The 18946-nt window shown below is 41.3% G+C and overlaps 2 protein-coding genes across 4 annotated transcripts in view; both read left to right on the forward strand.

Moving 5' to 3' along the window:
• Window positions 1-10348, forward strand: part of Gpr149 (G protein-coupled receptor 149) — a 50665-nt gene extending 40317 nt beyond the window's left edge. Inside the window, exon 4 of the mRNA XM_038346923.1 lies at window positions 9779-10348. Coding sequence (XP_038202851.1) covers window positions 9779-10348 — 570 coding nt within the window. The remainder of the gene's footprint in view (window positions 1-9778) is intronic.
• A 7532-nt stretch (window positions 10349-17880) lies between these two features.
• Dhx36 (DEAH-box helicase 36) overlaps window positions 17881-18946 on the forward strand; it is a 35347-nt gene continuing 34281 nt past the window's right edge. For 2 of the 3 annotated variants that reach the window (XR_005287419.1, XM_038347755.1), the window contains exon 1: window positions 17891-18136. Coding sequence is in view for 1 of the 3 variants with exons in the window: in XM_038347755.1 (XP_038203683.1) it covers window positions 17906-18136 (231 nt within the window). In the remaining 2 variants the exon portion in view is untranslated. Of the gene's footprint in view, window positions 18137-18946 lie in introns of all 3 variants that reach the window. The other variant, XR_005287420.2, reaches the window with a different exon arrangement.

Here is an 18946-nt window from a genome sequence, read left to right on the forward strand (position 1 = left end):
TGTTCTTGAGTCATAGACTGCTTCATAGTGTTTACTTAGTTTCTGAGAGTTTGGAAATGTTCTTATTATATTCTGGTTACCCTGATTCCACAGAGAGAACAATACTCTGTATAATTTTATTCTTTTAAAATGCATTTCCGTTTCTTCCGTGTCATTTAACAAATTAAAGATGACCTCAGAGAATACTAAAATGCATCCCTATCACATTAACAAGTGAAAGCAAAGCCACTTCCTCTGAGATTAATTTGACCAAGAGCGAGCCCATGTTTGAATTCTCTAATCTACGTATGTCCTCCAATGGTCTACAGTCTGTGGCTATTACTGATCTGTGAGTTCTCTGTTGTATGAGTTTGCTCTGTCATTGTCATGCCTGTCTGAATGTCCGTGTCTGATTTGTGTCTAACCCTGTGTCTGCTATGAAAAGGACTTGCTCTGTATTTATTGAACAGCACAGAAAAACTAGCCTGGGAGCGGGATGAGGAATTCTTTACTCTTTACTCTGCTAAGGAGCAGAGTTTTATGATGGAAAAAAACTGATCCCATCTGACTCAGAAGAGATATCAAGCCTGCGAGCAGATGTTATCCAGCTTTATCTACCTTGTTTGTAACACTTCTGGTGACTATTTGCTTTAAAGATGCTTTCAACCTGTTGGCTGTTTCGGCTAATGATTACCACAACACACACATAGAACATTCTGGGTCAGGGTCAAGGAAGAGTACCTAACTGAAGATAAAAAGCTATCTATTTATCTTAGGTTTAAAAGCTCGATTGTATGGGAAATCCAAGGCAAGCCATGTTGGTTAAGTTGGTCTCTTAAAGACAGGTTAAATTTAAACAGGCTGAGGAACACAATAGGAGAGGAAGTTAAGTACACAATCTTAAAAGATCTGAAGGGGAATTATCAATTTGCTGAGAGGTCTGCCTAAAGTTATCTTGGAGCCAGGGGTTCAGAAAAGATTTTCAAAAAAATACATATCACTACACTGTTCTATGAACTAGAACAATTTTTCATCCACATTTCACTAACATTTGAAGAAAATATGTATTCTACAGTTATCTTAAAATTGTCTTAAAATCTTCTACAGATGGATTAGATCCCATTAATTGATGAAATGCTTTCTTATTCTCCATGATTGTCCGCTTAGTTCTCACGTGTTGATACAGTGTTGACACCTCCAGCTTTGGGGAGATTTTTCTTTTTAGCGTTATCAGTCTCGCTTCATGTATTGCACTACTCTGGGGTTTGCTGTGTACATTATAGGATTGCTATGTCTTCTTAACGAATTGATCCTTTAGGCACCAGGTAATAGTCTTTCCTGTCACTGGAAGGTTTCTTCATTCCAACGTCTATATTTTCTTTCCTCTTAAAGATCAATTATTATATCTATGTGTGTGTTCCTACATGAGTGTATGTGTACTGCATGAATACAAGAGCTTTTGCAGGCTGGATGAGGACATTAGATATCTCAGAACCAGGGCTACAGATAGTTGTGAGCTGCCACATAGGTGCTGGGCACTGAATGGAGGTACTCTACAGAAGCATCAAGCTCTCTTAACCACAGAACCACCTCTCTACCTCCGTGAAACCTGTATTTTTCACTATTAATATAGCCACTCTTGTTTGTCTTTACTTTTGCATGGTGTGCAATTTTTCATCCATATATTTCAATTTATTCATCCCATTATAGTTGAAGTTTCTTAAAGACTGTAATGGCATCACTCTCTGGCTCTCACTGAGTTAGGTCTTCAACAAAGAATACTGTGAAGAAATAGTCTCATATGTAGATAAAATGTCTATGTCTTCCTCAGCTCTATTTCTCAAGTCTTGATGAGGGACACAGAGGACAGAAACCTCCAAAACATCTTGGGCCCACTGTTTTCATGTCCCCGAACAGCTAGCACACATGTGGCACTTCCTATATGTGAAGTGTTCTACCCATTACTTCCTGTGAGTTAATTTGTGTAACGTTCATGTTTTCAAATGACAAGCCTAATGCCCAGAGAAGTGAAGATTGTAGAGATGGCGACTCCACTGGGTTCAAAGCCAGGTATACATGACTGGGCAGCAGAACTTCAATACAATCACCTACAGACCTGAAAGTTTTGCCTTGGAAGTGTCCATGTATCTCTCAGTCCCTTGTCTGCCACTTTCTTCAGGAGCACTCAAGTTCAGGTCCTCTTTCTCTTGCACATATGATTTAAAAAAAAAAACAAAAAAAAAAAACCTGTTTGCCTCCCTGGCACCTTACTCATCTTCTCTCAATCCATTTTTCACTGACTTCTCAGTTATCTTCCTAGACCTGAACATCAAGGATGAGAGGATCTGGAATCTGAACTGAGTTTAGAGTGTAATCCCACCCCTCCTATGTAGCCTGGGCAAGTTGACTGAGCTCTTCAGGCCTTAACATTTGTCTGGAAAATGTTAATGATTTCCCTATCTTCATGGTTATCCTATCCTAAATTAAATTTCACATGTAAAGAGCCAGGCACTGTGTCTGCCCAGTAGATATTTATTCCACATACATTCATTCTCTTCATAGTTGTAGAAATAATGATCAGAATTTCCTCCTTGCCTATGGTGCACAAAACTAAAATGTTTGTCTTGGAATTGAGGACTATCACCCCTGGATGTAACCTCTGTTACATTTACATGCTTCTCCCCCACTTATTGTTACACCCCAGGCCACATTTTCCTCAGCTTATCCCTGTTAAATAATCCATGTAAGGTCTATTTAAAAACCTTTGTGTTAACGTTACTTCTATAAATACTCATAAAGAAATTCTTTTTTCCCTCCATGTTTCCCTAGAACACTATAGATTATACCCGAATGAAGGGAGTGAAATGTTAGCCTTGTGTACCTCAAGGCTGCAAAGAAGCAGGCAGAGTGACCTGTTTCGCTATGTCTTAGAGTAACAGAACGCTTAGAGCAAAGGGCGAGACACAGGTGATCTTGGACTTGGATTTGACTGGGATTTGAACTTAATTGTGCTACCCCCCACAACTCAATGACTTCATCTATAAGTTTTGGATCACCAGGGCCTTTGTTTTATCAGATTACCATGAATAGTAAGTGTGAAAGAGGAAGTCCCCTCCAGGAGGTGAGGCTCATGCTCAGCAGGATCTGTATTTGTCATAGAGAACACCAGTCTTCCTGGTTAGACTTTCACCGGTCAAAAGGCCTGGGATGAGGAGATGGCTCAGGGGTTAAGATGTTTCCTGTGCAAGCCTGAAACCTGAATATGGAGACCCAGAACCCACATAGAAAAGCATTATATTCTAATCCCTGTGCTGTAAGGTACGAGTCCTGTGGCCAGCCAATAAACCCAAAATAGTGAGCCTTCAGCCCTGTCTTAAACAAGCAAACAAAATGGAAAAGTAATTGAGAAAGGTCCACCTCTGACCTCCACAGGAGCCCACATAAGAAAATGAACCTGTCTATGCCACCATACGTACATCAAATTAAAAGAAAAAAAAAGGCTTAAGGCCCAGGCTAGCTGTCTGGGAGGGTAGACTTTGCCACACATCTTTTCATGTGAAAGTCTCGTATTAAAGGTCTTTATATCCTTTCCCAACATTTTCTTGTTTTAATGGGTTCTTGTGTGTTGTTATACTTTGGTTCACTAATCATACAAAGAAGACATGGTGGGACAAAGGATTTGAGGAGCTGAATATATAGAAATATGTAACCTTTATAATGACCGAATTTCCATAAAGCAAATTTTAGTTTTTCACAAATTCTTTTTTTTCCCTGTTGTCTTTTGTTTCTTTTCTGGTGTGTCTATTCCACTTCCCCTAACTGCTCTAAGTCTTGGTCTACTTATGCTCCTCAGTTTATATACTCTTAAGTCCAAAAGTCACTGAAAGGTCAGCAATTGACTTTTTTTTAGTATTAAATTTGCCAATCGCTTTGAATATTCATGAGTTAATGGTACACTCCAGCTTCCAATTCAGAGAGCCCATGACTGACTGTGGCCTTGGGTAACCTATAACCCACTGTGGCTTTGGGTAGGTGATGACCCTGCCTGCTGCCACAAGCCTTGCTTAAGTTGAATAATTCAGAAGCAGCAGAAAGCCTCAGCCTCACCTTGTTAGGATAATCACTTCGAGAGACTCTTTTTATATTATAATTTCACCCTGAATTCACCTAGCAGCTTAACTGTGAAAAAATAAAAGGCATTTTGTATACCCAAGGTCGTCAAGTTTGAATCAATTATCATGGAAGATTATTTGTGCTAACATGTTTACCTGGCAGGCTCTCTTCTCTTCAAGTATTTGTGAGGTTCAGAAAAGCTTTTCATTTCCAAATAGAGGGGAAAAAACCTCCCAACCACCTACACTCCCGAGTATACTGCAGTAATGGGCTATCATTATTCCTAGGCAAATGCTAATTCGTTGGCATTAAAATGGATAGAAAGCACAGACTATGAAATGAATCGTCTCAGGTTATTTAAATAGGTTATTCTGATTGCGCAATAAAGTTGACGTCTTTTTAAGCACCATAACTAAAACGTTTTATCAAAGAAGATGCTGAGAGAATCTTCCCGTGCACGCACACCTCTTGCACAACACTGTCAAAATACAAAAGTGTATACTGGACAGTGATACCATTTTGCGTTAAGATGCAGTTACCCATATATAGTTATTGCTCTTGCTATTCATGGCTGTTTTGAGCCAGGGTCTTGCTTTGTTACCCAGACTGGCCTCATAGTCGCTATCTTCCTCCCTCTACCTTTTGAGTGCTGAGATTACAGATCTGTGTCACCAGACTTCACTTATTTAGAAATGGCATCTTCATCAGAGACTGTACTTGGCTTCTTGTGCATTGACACCTAGAGTGGATTACTAGAGCTTTAATGTTTAGAAATTTATCACACCAGTATGTTTTCATAGTTTCTTGCTTACTCACAAGCTTATAAAATTTTCACTCTACAAAGGAGAATTTCATTTTGGATTTTCATTTTAAAAATTTATTAAATCCATAAATAAAAGAAAATGATCAGATTTATAATACATCTAAGTATTACCTCTCTTGCCTTCTGTTTGTCTTTGCTATTTTTTTTTTATTATAGCAGCATTGCCTTACCACGTTTCACATAGAACTGTTGTTTGAATCAAACCTTCTTTACTTTAAATGTTGGTTTTAAAGAATTTTGTGTCTGAATGTTTTGCCTGAGGTATTTCTGAACTTCGTGTGCATGCCTGGTGCCTAACCATGGGGCCAGAAGATGGCATTAGATCAGATTTCCTGATATTGGAGTTACAGATAGTTGTGAGCCACTATGCAGATGTTAGGAAACAAACCTGGTTCTTCTGTAAGGACAGCAAGTGTTCTTAACTGCTGAGCCATTTCTCCAGACTCTGGAATGGGGCTTTTTAAAAACATATTTTGATTGGCAGCTGTCAGGTTCTTAGTTTTACTTAGAATTCATCCACCTTACTACATTCTGTCATTAGTTCTCTCTTAGATTTTTTTTTTCCTCTAGAATTTTTAGTTAGGAAACACTTGCATCTATCAGGTGTTTGTCCTTGTTTCTGCCTGACCAGTGCTGATGCTTCTTATTTCTTTTTCTGGATTGCCACCAAACTAAGACCTTCAGAGTGGTACTGGATATCACAAATGCCAGAGATTTCTTCCATCTTTGAAGAGGTAGTCCTGTTTGGAGAAGCTTTTCAGGTCTCTTTCCCAGACTAAGTGTTCTTTTCCCATGACTGCCCTGAGTCCAATGTTGCATGGTCACATGGACTGCTCTTGCTGAGGAGATTGAGTCCCTCTTCAGTTTGTGGGTGCTTAAAGAATGAGCTCATCTTTGCTCCACTGTTGGAGACCAGCCAGCCTGTCCTTCACTCCTAATAGTGACTCAGTTGGCCATGTTCTCTACGCTTGAATAGTGCTATAAAATTCTTATAACTTAACTGGGTCTGTCAGTTCCTCTCTTATATCTCTTTCAATGCCATGGTTCTTTGTTCAAGATTCAATTTTCTTTAGCCTAGAACAGTTTTCTCTAACGTAAACAACATACAAGTCCTGTTTAAAGGAGACAAATAATTTATAATGCCAGATTTTTATGATTTTGCTGAACTTGCCTAAAGATGAGATGATCCTTTGGGGTTCCTGCTTCATGAAAGAGTCTACTAGACATTCTGCCGGACACAGAAGAAAGTAACTGACAAACTGCCAATATATATGGAACTGTCTTGGAAATTTCCTCCTTCGTGAAAAACTCTTCTGGATACTATGAGCCCATAGGCTGAAGACTGGATACCTCAATGTTACAAAAGAACTTTTGGTGACTGTCCAGGCAGCATGATGTCTCTGTAAATTCTAGAATTTTGGAAGTTGCTTATAATGCACTTCCTGTTTGCTTAGGTAATATTGAGGCTTTGATGGAGTTGCAAAATAGATAGAAATAGATAGATAGAAAGTAGATATAGTTTTCCTTAAGTATGATAAAAGATAAAGTGTATATAACTATTATAACTATGATTTTTACCTGCTACCTGTTTTGTTATATGTAATTTTACCGCCATTAAAGTTAAAACTTCCTTTTTTATTTAAACGGATAAAAGGAGGTGATTTTTTAATCCCCTCCGTATGCTGTAATTACTTTTAATGATTAAAGAAACTGCTTTGGATCTACAGCAGTGCAGAACTTAGTTAGTCAGGGAAAACTAAACCTGAATGTTGGGAGAAAGAAGGGCAGAGTAAGGAGAAGCCATGTAGCCATGCCGGAGACTAATGCTGAAACCTTGCTAGTAGGCCATGGACCTCATGGTAAAATATAAAATACTGGAAATGGGTTAATAGGAGATGTAAGAGCTAGCTAACAATACACTTATGTGTTTGGCCAAGCAGTGATTTAAATAATATAGTTTCTGTGTGATTATTTTGGGGCTGAGCAGTTGGGAACCAACAAGCCACTCTACTACGCATAACCATGTCTGTATCAGTTTGATCTGTTTGATAACTCAGTTTTCTCATGACTTTCTTTTTTATACACTGGTATACTACAGAGCATTTTGTTTGTAAAATATAAAATGTCAAAGAAGAAAAAACCTTAGAAGTGATTTATTGAAGTAATAAGGTAGGCCATTTTTCCTATAACAAAATCATACTATAAGGAATTCAGCTTTCAGATGAGCTTCCGCTTAGAATACAGAAAGAAGAGAGAAGGCCATGTTTACAACTCACATGATGAGACAAGACTCGGTTGTGTGTGTGCATGCTTCTGTGTGTGTGTGTGTGTGTGTGTGTGTGCGCGCTTCTCTATGTAAGGGTACATTCACACATACAGGTGTGTGTAAAGGCCAGAGATTGACCTTGAAATGCCTGTCTTGATTGTTCTCCGTGTTTGCTGCTTGACACTAGGTCTTTCACTTAGGCTCATCATTTTTGTTGGATTCCACTGAGCCCCAGGAATTCTCCTGTCTCTGTCCCCCAATGCTGAGGTTACAGGCGCATGCCACCACACACGGCTTTGTACTTGAGTACTGGGGGTCAGAAGTCAGTTCGTCATACGTGCACAACAAACTTGATCACCGAACCATCTCCCCAGCCATGACAGTCAGATTTTCTAACTGAATAATGCTTTAGCCAATTTTGTAGCAAAAATTCATAAATCTCTGTGTTTAATAAGAAAAACTTTTTTTTTCAAGATAGGATTTTTTAGGATGAACTTTTAAATTTTTATATTTACTTATTATTTTCAAAACATAATTTGTCATTGATTCCTTGGGAATTTCACATCATGCACCCCAATCCCACTCAGCTCCCAGTCCCTCCATATTCTTCTCTTACCTCTGAAGCATCACTCCCCAAAGAAACCCCCCCAAAATCAATTAAAAACAAAATAAAACACACAAAAAACCCCACCTCCTTTCTCCCTCTTTCAAACACCTCTTTCATTCATTCTAGTGACACTGGGTGTTATGGAGTGTCAACCCTTTTTTCCAATCCTCCCCACCCACAAAATGTTCGTTGCAATGAGTCATTGGTCTTGTTCAAGTTCTCTGGCACATCAGCACAACTGGGCCCTCACTGAAATTTCTCTTAGATATCCATGCCCTGAGTCATGGAGATAATGTGGTTAGCGTTCAGTAGGACCAGTCCACTCGTGCACCCCAGCAGATCACAGATGTATTAGTGTAGGCCAATCAAAGGCCTAGGATTTGGGTCTGGGTAGTAGCTGAGCTGATTGGTCCTGGCCACTGAACTGCCTCCTCAGGCACGGTGTGGAGTCAGTTCTCCTCGGTCCGTGCCATAGGCACTAGCTCTTCCATATCCCTCGTGTGGGGTGGGGCCATCTCTCCCCAGCTCTCCCCTGAATGGAGCAGGATCAGCTCTCCTGATGCAATGTCCAAAGAAGGACAGGACCAGCCATCCCAGGGAAAGTGAGGGGTGGGTTGGCTCACCCTTAGGTTTCAACATGCATAATTCCTATGACCTCCGGTGGTAACACAGGCCATGGGCATTATCCCAAACCCATGGCTACTGCAGGACAATGGATTCAGGCATGGCCCTTAGCAGCAGCTTGGTCCCTAATGTCACCATAGACCCAGTGGCAGCACAGATCACCTAGATGAGAATGGCCAAAGAGGCAGCAAGTCCCCTGGATACCAACATGGTCTCAAGTTTCTTGTCTAGACTCTGGGCATCTGCCCAGTCCTTGGTGGCAATAGGAGCCATGGACATCAACTCAGACCCTGGTTGTTTCTGGGACACTGTCCTATACATTGCCCTAGAAAGCAGCCCAGGCTGTACAACACCAAAGACACAGGTGGAAGTACAGGCCACCAAGGTCAACATGGTCACAGTATGGCACAGTCCTCAGGCACTAACATGGCCACAGATATCAACACATACGCCAGCTGTGGTAGGACCACAGACCCAGACATATAGTCCTCAGCAGCAGCATGAACCTGAATGTCACCATGGGTCCAGGTGGCAGTGCATGTCACCCAGATTGGCCAGACTACTGCAACAGTATGGCCCTCAGAAACCAATATGGCCCCAGGTGGTAGCCCAGACACCAGGGTTCAACACTACCCTTGACTGCACCAGGAGCAATGAATATGAACACAGACCCTGGCTGAGGTAGGTTCATGGACCAAGACATGGCCCACAGCAGCGACCTTGTAATCAACAATACTTTGGACCCAGGTGGCAGTGCAGGCCACCCAGACCAGCATGGCCCTGGAGGCAGCACAGTCTTTGAATGCCAATATGGCCACAGGTTGTAGCCTGGACCCTAGGCATCAACATAGACCTTGACTGTGGGAGGACCACGGACCCAGACATGGCCCTCATCAGCTTTTCGTGGTTTGATGTCACCATGGCCCCAAGTGGCAGCACAGGCCCCTAAGTTCGGTGCCACCCTAGCTGCAGGGTGGTCCTTGGGCCCCAACCAAACTCCAGGTCTATGTATACTTTTGAATGTAACTGAATATGTAGCAGAAATATAAAAGCAATTCTACATTGTAAGTATGCATTTATTTATGCCCAAGTCCTACCCTTGGACAAGAACATCTAGTCTATTGCTTTCAATCAGTACCCTCATTTCTCTTTCAACTCTGGAAATACCCCTTGTCTTCTCTTAAGTTGCTACACTCCTTCAGGTATATTTGCCCCAGGAGATATTCAGCTACAGAAGCAGAATCTCATTATCTGTAAATAGTTTCCAGGGAAATAGATCAAAAGTAGAAAACTTACCGTTCTGCTGCATAAAATGAATATCTATGTGTTGATTTCAATAATATAACCTTTATGTTTCTGTCCCCAGCGTTCCGGTGGGCTGGCTATTCCCTTGTGTGCATTCCAGGGCACTGTGTCTCTCCAAGCACCTACAGGGAAAACCCTCTCTCTATCTACTTATGAGGTCAGCGCAGAAGGGCAAAAGATAACCCCAGCCTCCAAGAAAATAGAAGTCTATCGATCGAAAAGTGTGGGCCATGAACCCAACTCAGAGGAGACTCCCTCCACCTTTGCGGACACCAGCGTGAAAATACACTTGGAGGTCCTTGAAATCTGCGACAACGATGAGGCTTTGGACACTGTGTCAATCATCAGCAACATCAGCCAGTCGTCAACCAAAGTCCGGTCTCCTTCTTTGCGCTACTCGAGGAAGGAGAACAGATTCGTCTCCTGCGATTTAGGAGAAACGGCCTCCTACTCCCTCTTCTTGCCCACAAGTGATCCTGATGGTGATATCAACATCTCCATCCCAGACACCGTGGAGGCACACAGACAGAACAGTAAGCGGCAGCATCAGGTCAGGGAAGGCTACCAGGAAGAGATCCAGCTGTTAAACAAAGCCTACAGGAAAAAGGAGGCAGAAAGCGAAGTTAGTTAGGGATTGACGGGTCTTACAGGGTCAGACAGCTCTGCAACTCTGGACTGCAAAAGTTGCCCTAGTCCTGAGACTCGTTTCCCACTTCCTTCTAATTATGGGCTTATATAAGCTTTCCCCGTTCTTATTTTTTGGGGGGTAACTTGCTGTAGTGCATACATACAGTGCATTTTACACACTACTTAAAAATCATACACTGTGGTAATTGAACAACTTTGTGTCTGGTTTCTCAAAACCTTCCTAAGCCAAATCCTGATCTAGTTTGCCTATTTATGAAAAGAATGTACTGTTCCCATGCATGGGTTTCTGCACACAGGCTGCTTTTGACTGCAAGAGGAAAAAGTGATGTCGTGGAAATGGAAAAAAAAAATGCACCAAAACTCTGAGTTGTATTTGAATGCATATTTACCTAAAAACGTCTAGCCAAACGAGCTTATTTTAGTTACTGCTTTGCCTTTTCAGTGGTCTAGGAAGTATGTTTTTTGTGTAATAAGGCAAATTAGCTTCTAACATGGAAATTTAGATGTAACCGTAGTCTATTGTTACTTCATTTATTGTTATAAAGTACAAGTAGTTTAGCAAGTGGTTCTGTTTGTCTCTCTTGAATATATCAGAGGTATTCTTTTGCCTATTCACTGTGTCAAGATCACTCTTAAATATTCTGTATATTGCAAGTGGCATTAGAAGTAATCTTTAATTCAAACATCTCTGGAAAAAAGCTTGTTGTTAGGTTTCTCTTACTCCAACAAATACCTGTGATATGCTTTATTTGAACTCATGTGTTGTGGAGTATTAGTTAAAGATGTGTTACACTTGTTTATGCTGTGGAACATTTGTTTAATGATGCAAAGATGTGTTGTGTTCTTTTATATTGCATTTGTTTAACTCTGTGAAGCTGTGTTACTTTGCCTGTCTAAAACACCTGATTGGTCTAATAAAGAGCTAAATGGTCAGTAGCTGGGCAGGAAAAAGGATAGGCAGGGCTAGCAGGCAGAGCGAAAAAAAAATTGGAGAAATCTGGGAAGAGAGGAGCAAGAACCAAGAAAAGAAGAAAAGAGAGGAGGACTCAGGGAGCTAGCCACCCAGCTACACAGCAAACCACAGAGTAAGAAGAAAAAAGAGGTATATAGAAAGGTAAAAGCCCAGAGGCAAAAAATAGATGGGATAATTTAAGATAAGTTGGCTAGAAACAAGCCAAGCTGTAGCCAGACATTTATAAGTAATAATGAGTCTCCGTGTGTGATTATTTAAGAACTGGGTGGTGGGCTGCCCAAAGAGTACAAAGAGTGGAACAACACCACTCATGATCTGTCTACTCTGTGACATCTGGGAGGTGGCACACAGTGGAATGAGTTCAGGGAAGAACATAATCAATATCTCACTTATGAGAGCAAAGGAAAGGGACCGAAGTGTTCCATAACGTTTTCTAGACCGTGTTGACGTGGCCTAAAAACATTCCATTAGGCCCCACCTCCATTTACCCCTCTCCTAAAAGTACTTTCCTGGGGACTACGTCTCATGACATTAACCTGTAGGGTCCAAATTATAGCAAGCCATAACCATCCTGCTGTCCCACAACTGTTCTATTTCTTTGAATGGAGACTGTGAGAAAAATCCTCTCACATTCAATCCTGAGAGGTACAGCACACCAGGGCAACAAGCTTCTGGCTAAAGAAGAAAACCCCTAAGTCTTACCAGAGATGTCTGTTCCTATGCTGAAGATTTCCAAGACTTGCTTTGCCATTCTTGAAGCATAAAAAAATTTACTTCAAATATTATTTCTAGATTAAGATTTCAATTTTCACCAAAATTGAGAACAATTGAACACAATGATAGTTGGGCAGCTCTGTCTGCTTAGCATGCACCTGGGTTGGTAGAGTCTTTCCAAGTGTGCACCTGTAATTCAAAATCATTCTCTAATTCCTGGAGTGTGAGGCCAACCTTGTACACATGAGATCCTGCGTCCAAAGAAAGGAGTTTTCATAAAGCAAGCAAGGAAGAAGGAAGGAAAGGAAGGAAGGAAGGAAAGAAGGAAAGAAGGAAGAATGACTGAGCTCGTGACATACATTTTTAATCCCCAAATGCGAGAGGCAGAATTGGAGGCCAGCCTGGTCTACAGAGCAAGTGTCAGAGCAGCCAGGGCTGCATAATTAAACCCTGTCTTCAAAATAAAGGAATGAGAAAGACAGAAGAAGAGGAAGCAAACAAACAAGGAAGATCTAATTGAACATTCTAGCAGTGCTTTGTAAGAGAGAATTTTTGGCAAATTTAGATGCCCAATTTTCTTAAGGAGAAGACAATATAGCTGTTTTAAATGCAATTTTTGACTGTAAAAAAGAATTTTAAAGGTCATGATTAAAATTTGAATGTAAACAAATCATTTTTGGAGCCTTTAATGAGATGACGGAAATAAAGATTTCAGAGATTAGAAGACAGTACTATCTGGATTTCTGATTATCTTCCATTTTCTCTTTGCTGGATAAGCCTGGGCTGGGAGAACCAAAATATAAAAAATAAAGTATATTCCCACTTAACTATTTCTTACGCTATACAAGGGATATACTTTAAATATTTTCTGTAATAAAGAGTACTGGGATTAATTATCTGAGACATTATTTAAAAGGCTAATAGAAAATATGTAAAAAATTTGTAATACATGTGCTGGAGAGATGGCTAGTGATTAAGAATACTGACTGTTTTCACGGAGACCTGAATTGGATTCTCAACACCCACGTTGAGTTCCAGGGGATCTGATGCTGTCTTTTGACTTCTTCAGACTTCAGACACTTCGTGCAGAACCATACATGCAGGCAAACACCCACCCACATTAACTTAAATTTAATTTAAAAATAAATTGTAACAGCATTCTGAGCCATCTGTATTGAATTGACAAAAAAACACAAATTGGGTCATGCAGAAGCATAAATATCACCTCCAAATCCTTGTGACAAGGGAGAAGTTTTAATTACACACGCCTACTTGAGTTTATTTACTGTTTAGAGTGAGTCTAATCATGAAACTCTTTTGACACAGGAAGTATCTTGATATTTTGTACTATATGTAAATGTCTTAACTTACCCTTGTAAGATAAAGTTATAAAATTCTCATTATTAAGAAACAGTAAATTAGGCAGAGCTTTTCTCTTCTGTCTATAAACAGATACACCTGAAGATAAAAACTGGTTCATTGTTAGTGTCACCATCTGGTGGTGACTCCTACCAACTGCAAAAGTACAGTGCCTGTAGAAACCAAATAATTTAAACACACACTATATAATCCCTAATACTTCTAACAGCTGACCTTGACAGAGGCAATTCACTTTAAAGCAGAAAAGCCTATTGTATTTCTCAGAACACAAGGGGAACTTGGTTGTGCATTATTTCAAAGCTCTTCTGATAAATTTCTCTGACATTAGATTTCATAAATAGATTTTCTCTGACTCACTTTCATCTTTTACCTTATTTTACTCATTTTTCATTATTACTGCTGTCTATTATTTACTATAATTTTTTTCTAAGTACTTGAGATTAAAATTTAAATAAAACAAAACACACATACAAGTATACATACGACAATTTAAGCCATGTATAAAATTAGTGAATAGAGTCCACACAACATTGTTTCACTCCCAATATTAATTTTATGTTCAGAAGATTCTCTCAATCACTGTCAGTTCCCACAATTCATCAGACAGACTCATATAATACATAAGTATTTTCTATTACTTGTATCTCACTCTCTCCCTCTTTGCTTGTCCTGAACAAACCAGACAATAATAGACTGGTTTTTAATGAGAGCTTTTGGGTCTCCTTATATCAGCTTGAGCACCCAAGGGACTAGAAACTTGTGTTTGTCACCTGAACAGTCTACCTGACCCAATTCTGCTCTTCCTATGATGGAATCCCAACAAGCATTCAGAAGAGCTTGTTGTCACACAAAGAAAAGGAAGGCTGTCCAGGATTCCGTGAGAAAAGTACAATAGAAATTCTACACTTGGAACTTTTCCTGGAGTTTGCGCTATTCATTTCTTTCCCCGCCTGATTCTATTTATGTCATTTTCTCCTGTTTTAATTTTTATCCTATTTTTAAAATTTACAGTTAATTCTTGGAAAATTTCATGCATGTGTATAGTACATCTTGTTCATAACCACTTCCAATTTCCCCACCCCATCCCCCCAGATCCTCTTCAATACATCACCTTTCATTTTTCATGTCTTCTTCTTTGAAATTAAAAATCCACTGAGTTGGCGCTGGGCAGTTGGTAACACATGCCTTTAATCCCAGCACTTGGGAGGCAGAGTCAGACGGATTTTTATGAGTTGGAAGCCAGCCTGCTCTACAAGAGCTAATTCCAGGACAGGTTTCAAAGCTTCACAAAGAAACCTTGTCTCGAAAAAACAAAAACAAAACAAACAACAAAAGAATCCACTGAGTCCAATTTTTGCTACCTACCTATATGTACATTAGTGTGTGGGTACATCTATTGGTGCATGGGCAACAGTAGCCCCAAGGAAAAGTGACTCCCTGTACCCCAACAGCCATAAATGTCCTAGGCTGATTTTAATCTACATTTTTCCTTGAAAAAAATTGTAGCCATCACTGCACAACGGTTCAGATGACAGATACCATCAACTTTTGTTGACCTATAACAGAGCAGTCCTTTCCCAGAATTGTCTCAGGACAGACCAATTTAAACAGAATTTCCTGACACATAGTATAGTTGGGAAAGCACGAAAATAAGGCAGAAGGCCATATCCAGAATCAGGGTACACTGACCAAACTGGGTTCTATAGCTATGTTCTGACACCCAGCAAGAATAAATACGTCGTATAAATGGAATGTCAATGTTTGTCACAGGAGATGTGATATCACATCGAAAAACAATCCAGGGAACAAACTGAACCTGAGGTAAAAACCCTCTGCCTTTTTCCCCCTAAAGCCTCTCTCACAGTTCCACTAAGGTTAGATGAGGCAATCGGGTAGGAGGAATGGGTCCCAAAAGCAGGCAATAGAAGTCAAACCATTCCCTGCTGTGTCTGCTAGGAGTCTTACACGAACACCAAGTTATACAGCAGTAACATATATTTAGAGGACCTAGGTCAGGCCCTTGCAGCCTCCATGGCTGTCGGTTCAGTCTCTGTGGGCCCCTATGAACACAGGTTAGTTGGTTCTATAGGTTTTTTTTTTTTTGTAGTACCCTTGATACCACTGGGTCTTACAATCCTTCCTCCCTCTCTTCTGCAGGATTCCCCAAATTCCAACTAGTATTTCGCTGTGGGTCTCTGCATATGTTTGCACCAGTTTCTGGGTGAAGCCTCTCTGATGACAGTTGGGCTTGGCACCAGTCTACGAGCATAGCAGAATATCATTAGGATCATTCTATTGACCTTTTCTGCCATTTGTATTTGATTCTATTCTGATCTCTGGGGTATCACACTTTTGGTCCTGGTTCTCAGTGGGGAACTCCCATTCAGGGTATGGGTATCTAATTATGCCAGTCATCAGCTCGTCACTCCCATAGTTTATGTATCATCTTTACCCCAGCACATCTTGTAGGCAGGACAAATTGCAGGCTTAAAGTTTTGTGTCTGGGGTGGTGGTCCAGAACCTTCACTGGAAGTCTTGCCTGGTTACAGGAGATGGCTGATTCAGGCTCCATATCCCATAATGTTAGGAGTCTTAACTAGGGTCACCCTCATATATTTCTGGGAGTTTTCATTGCTCTAGATTTCTAGCTCATTACAAAGATGCCCCCAGATACTAGTTGTCTCTCCCAGTCATTGCTCTCTCCATCCACTCCCCACCTGATCCCTACTGGTCCCATTCCCACTCCCGTTTCCTGATCCCTCCTCCAATCCACTAGCAATGTCTATTGTATTTTCCCTTTACAGTGAGCTTCATGCAGCCTCCCTTGGCCTCTCCTTGTTACTTAGCTGCTCTGGATCTGAGGGTTGTAGCATTTAATTTACAGCTAATATTCATTTATGTGTGAGTACATATCACGTTTGTCTTTCAGGGTCTGGGTTACCTCACTCAGGAATTCTTTTCTAGTTCCATCCATTTACCAGAAAGTTTCTTGATGCCATTGCTTTTAACAGCTGAGTACTATCCTTTTGTATAAATGTACAACATTTTCTTTATCAATTTTTCAGATGAGGGCCATCTAGGTTGTTACCAGTTTCTGGCTATTGTTGGCACCACCAACAATGGGCTGGATCCTTCCACATCACTCATCAATCAAGAAAATGCATCACAGTCTTGCCTACTGGCCAATCTGAGGAGGGCATTTTCTCTGTTGAGGTTCCCACTTCCCAAATACTCTACCTTGTATCAGGTTGACCCAAAACTGCCTAGTACAAATTGTAATAACAATGCAAAACTTTCCTCAACTCTTAAATAGTTCAGAAAGGATCCAGATGCTCCTCTATAGTACACAGGAGATAAAAGGGCAAGAGTTGTTGCTTGGTGGCACAGGGATTACTGGGATGGATCCAAGTACCCATAAAGCTGACGTCAACTGTAATTTCTGCTGTTAAGCCAACCAGGAATGACAGCCATCAGAACACCTGTTGATGATACAAGGTTGAATTAGCTGCACACATCAGACTGTCATAGTCTGATTTTATCAATGAGCCCAAATATATCAAACCAGCAACTCTTAGAAATAAAATACACAAGCAAGGACTATTTGCTACAGTAACAAATCTCCCAGATCTCTTGCATAAACCCTTATCTTAAAAAGAAGGAAAAGCCTAACAGAGTAAAACCTCATAATGACCTGAAAGAAGAAAATTAAGGGCTCTGATTTTCAAAAACAATGCTAGCAATAAGCCCTATTCCTGGGCGTTAATATTGATGTGAAAATGGGCCAATGTGTTGATATAAAGATTATGGAGCATACCAGATTTCCTGTCAACAACTAAACTATGTAGTATCCCATTATTACTACACCCTGTGGTTCTATGTGGCTCCCTCTTGCTACATTCTAATTAGTGAGTAAAGGATGCAGAGGCTGGGTGTTTATGGAAGCTGACACCCCTGTTCCATTACTGAAGATTTCTGTGTGTACTTATATGACTAAAAGAGGTGCCTGGCAGTTTCTAAGACAGGTGACGAACTTCTTTGGTCTTTGAAGAGCGTACACATTGGGCCACGCTTTTGTTGTGTATGTATTTATTATCCATGGCTTTGAAAACAAATTCTTCATTTTACCAAAGGAATGAAAATTCACAAAAATTTCCACACTTTTCCAGGCTAGGTTAAAAACCGTGCCGTCATGGAGCTGCTCTCCCCGCATCTAAGTATCCAAGGGGACCCCGCATCTAAGTATCCAAGAGGGCCCCCCCCCCCCCCCCGCACACACCACTTCAACCAGAGCCACACTCTAGGCGTCATCAGCCCGTGACGCCACCGGAAATGCCTGCTTGTGACACTCAAAGGCCCGCCCTCTCGCGCGGGGCGCCGGAAGCCAAGCCGACGCGGATGTTCGCCCGCTTCCGGGCCCGGACGCCATTTTCAGCGGTTGATTTTTTGCTAAGACTCGAGTGGTCGTCCGGGACAATGAGCTACGACTACCACCAGAGCTGGAGCCGCGACGCGGGGCCGCGGGGCTCCGGCCCGGGCTCTGGCGGCGGCGGCGGAGGGAGCCGGGGCCCGGGCGGCGGTGGCGGAGGAGGCGGCGGTGGCCGAGGAGGTCGGGGACGGCATCCCGGACACCTGAAGGGTCGCGAGATCGGCCTCTGGTACGCCAGGAAGCAGACGCAGAAGAACAAGGAGGCCGAGAGGCAGGAGGTATGGAGGGCGAGGCGGGACGCGCCGGCGTTGGCTCGAGCTCGCCGCAGCCTCGGCCGAGCCTCCGGTAACGGGGCTGCGCGTCCTAAGGCAAGCCATCCCTGCTGCAGCCCCGGTGCATGCTCTACTTGCGGGCTTGAACTGGAGGTGGATGCCTAACTCAGATTCCAGCCCAAGCAGACTTTTTTTTTTTTTTCTTTTGAATGTCATCTTTTCCTTTAGAAAACTTCTTGGCACTTTGTCTGGAGCAGCCAACGAAAGCAGCAACACCCTGTCTTAAAATGCACATCTTTGAGAAACAAATAGTTTAGCTAATAGTAATTTTAGCATTAAAGTGAATCACGTGCTCGACTCTTTCCTTTCTCCCTTTCGTTTCTGCATCTGAATTTTCTGTTGAGTAGTAGCTCCTCTTGAAGACGGAAACTTACCGTGCCTGCAAGGAAGACTCTATAGGGCAGTATTTCGCTAATCTCATCAGGGGATTGGCAGTCTGATTTGTATCTTGAAAATCTGTAGTATAGGAAACATCATGCTCTTTGAAATGACCCATTCTAATGAAAAATAAATCATTGCCCAAAAGCTTTCGGGATGACATTTTAGTGACTTAATGAAAACCGCCTTTTATAATACATAGGAAATGCAATTAAAACACAGACCAGTTTTTTTTTTCATTTTCTCCTTAACCACCTCGTTTTCAAAGGCGCATTTGAAACTTTTAAAATTTATCATGATACTTTATTACCTTCATTTTGATAATACATGCTTTTGTGACCTGTTTCCCACCTGGCTTTAGAATGCTGCTGTGGGGAG

Source organism: Arvicola amphibius, chromosome 11 (genome assembly GCF_903992535.2).
Source record: "Arvicola amphibius chromosome 11, mArvAmp1.2, whole genome shotgun sequence".
NCBI lineage: Eukaryota > Metazoa > Chordata > Mammalia > Rodentia > Cricetidae > Arvicola > Arvicola amphibius.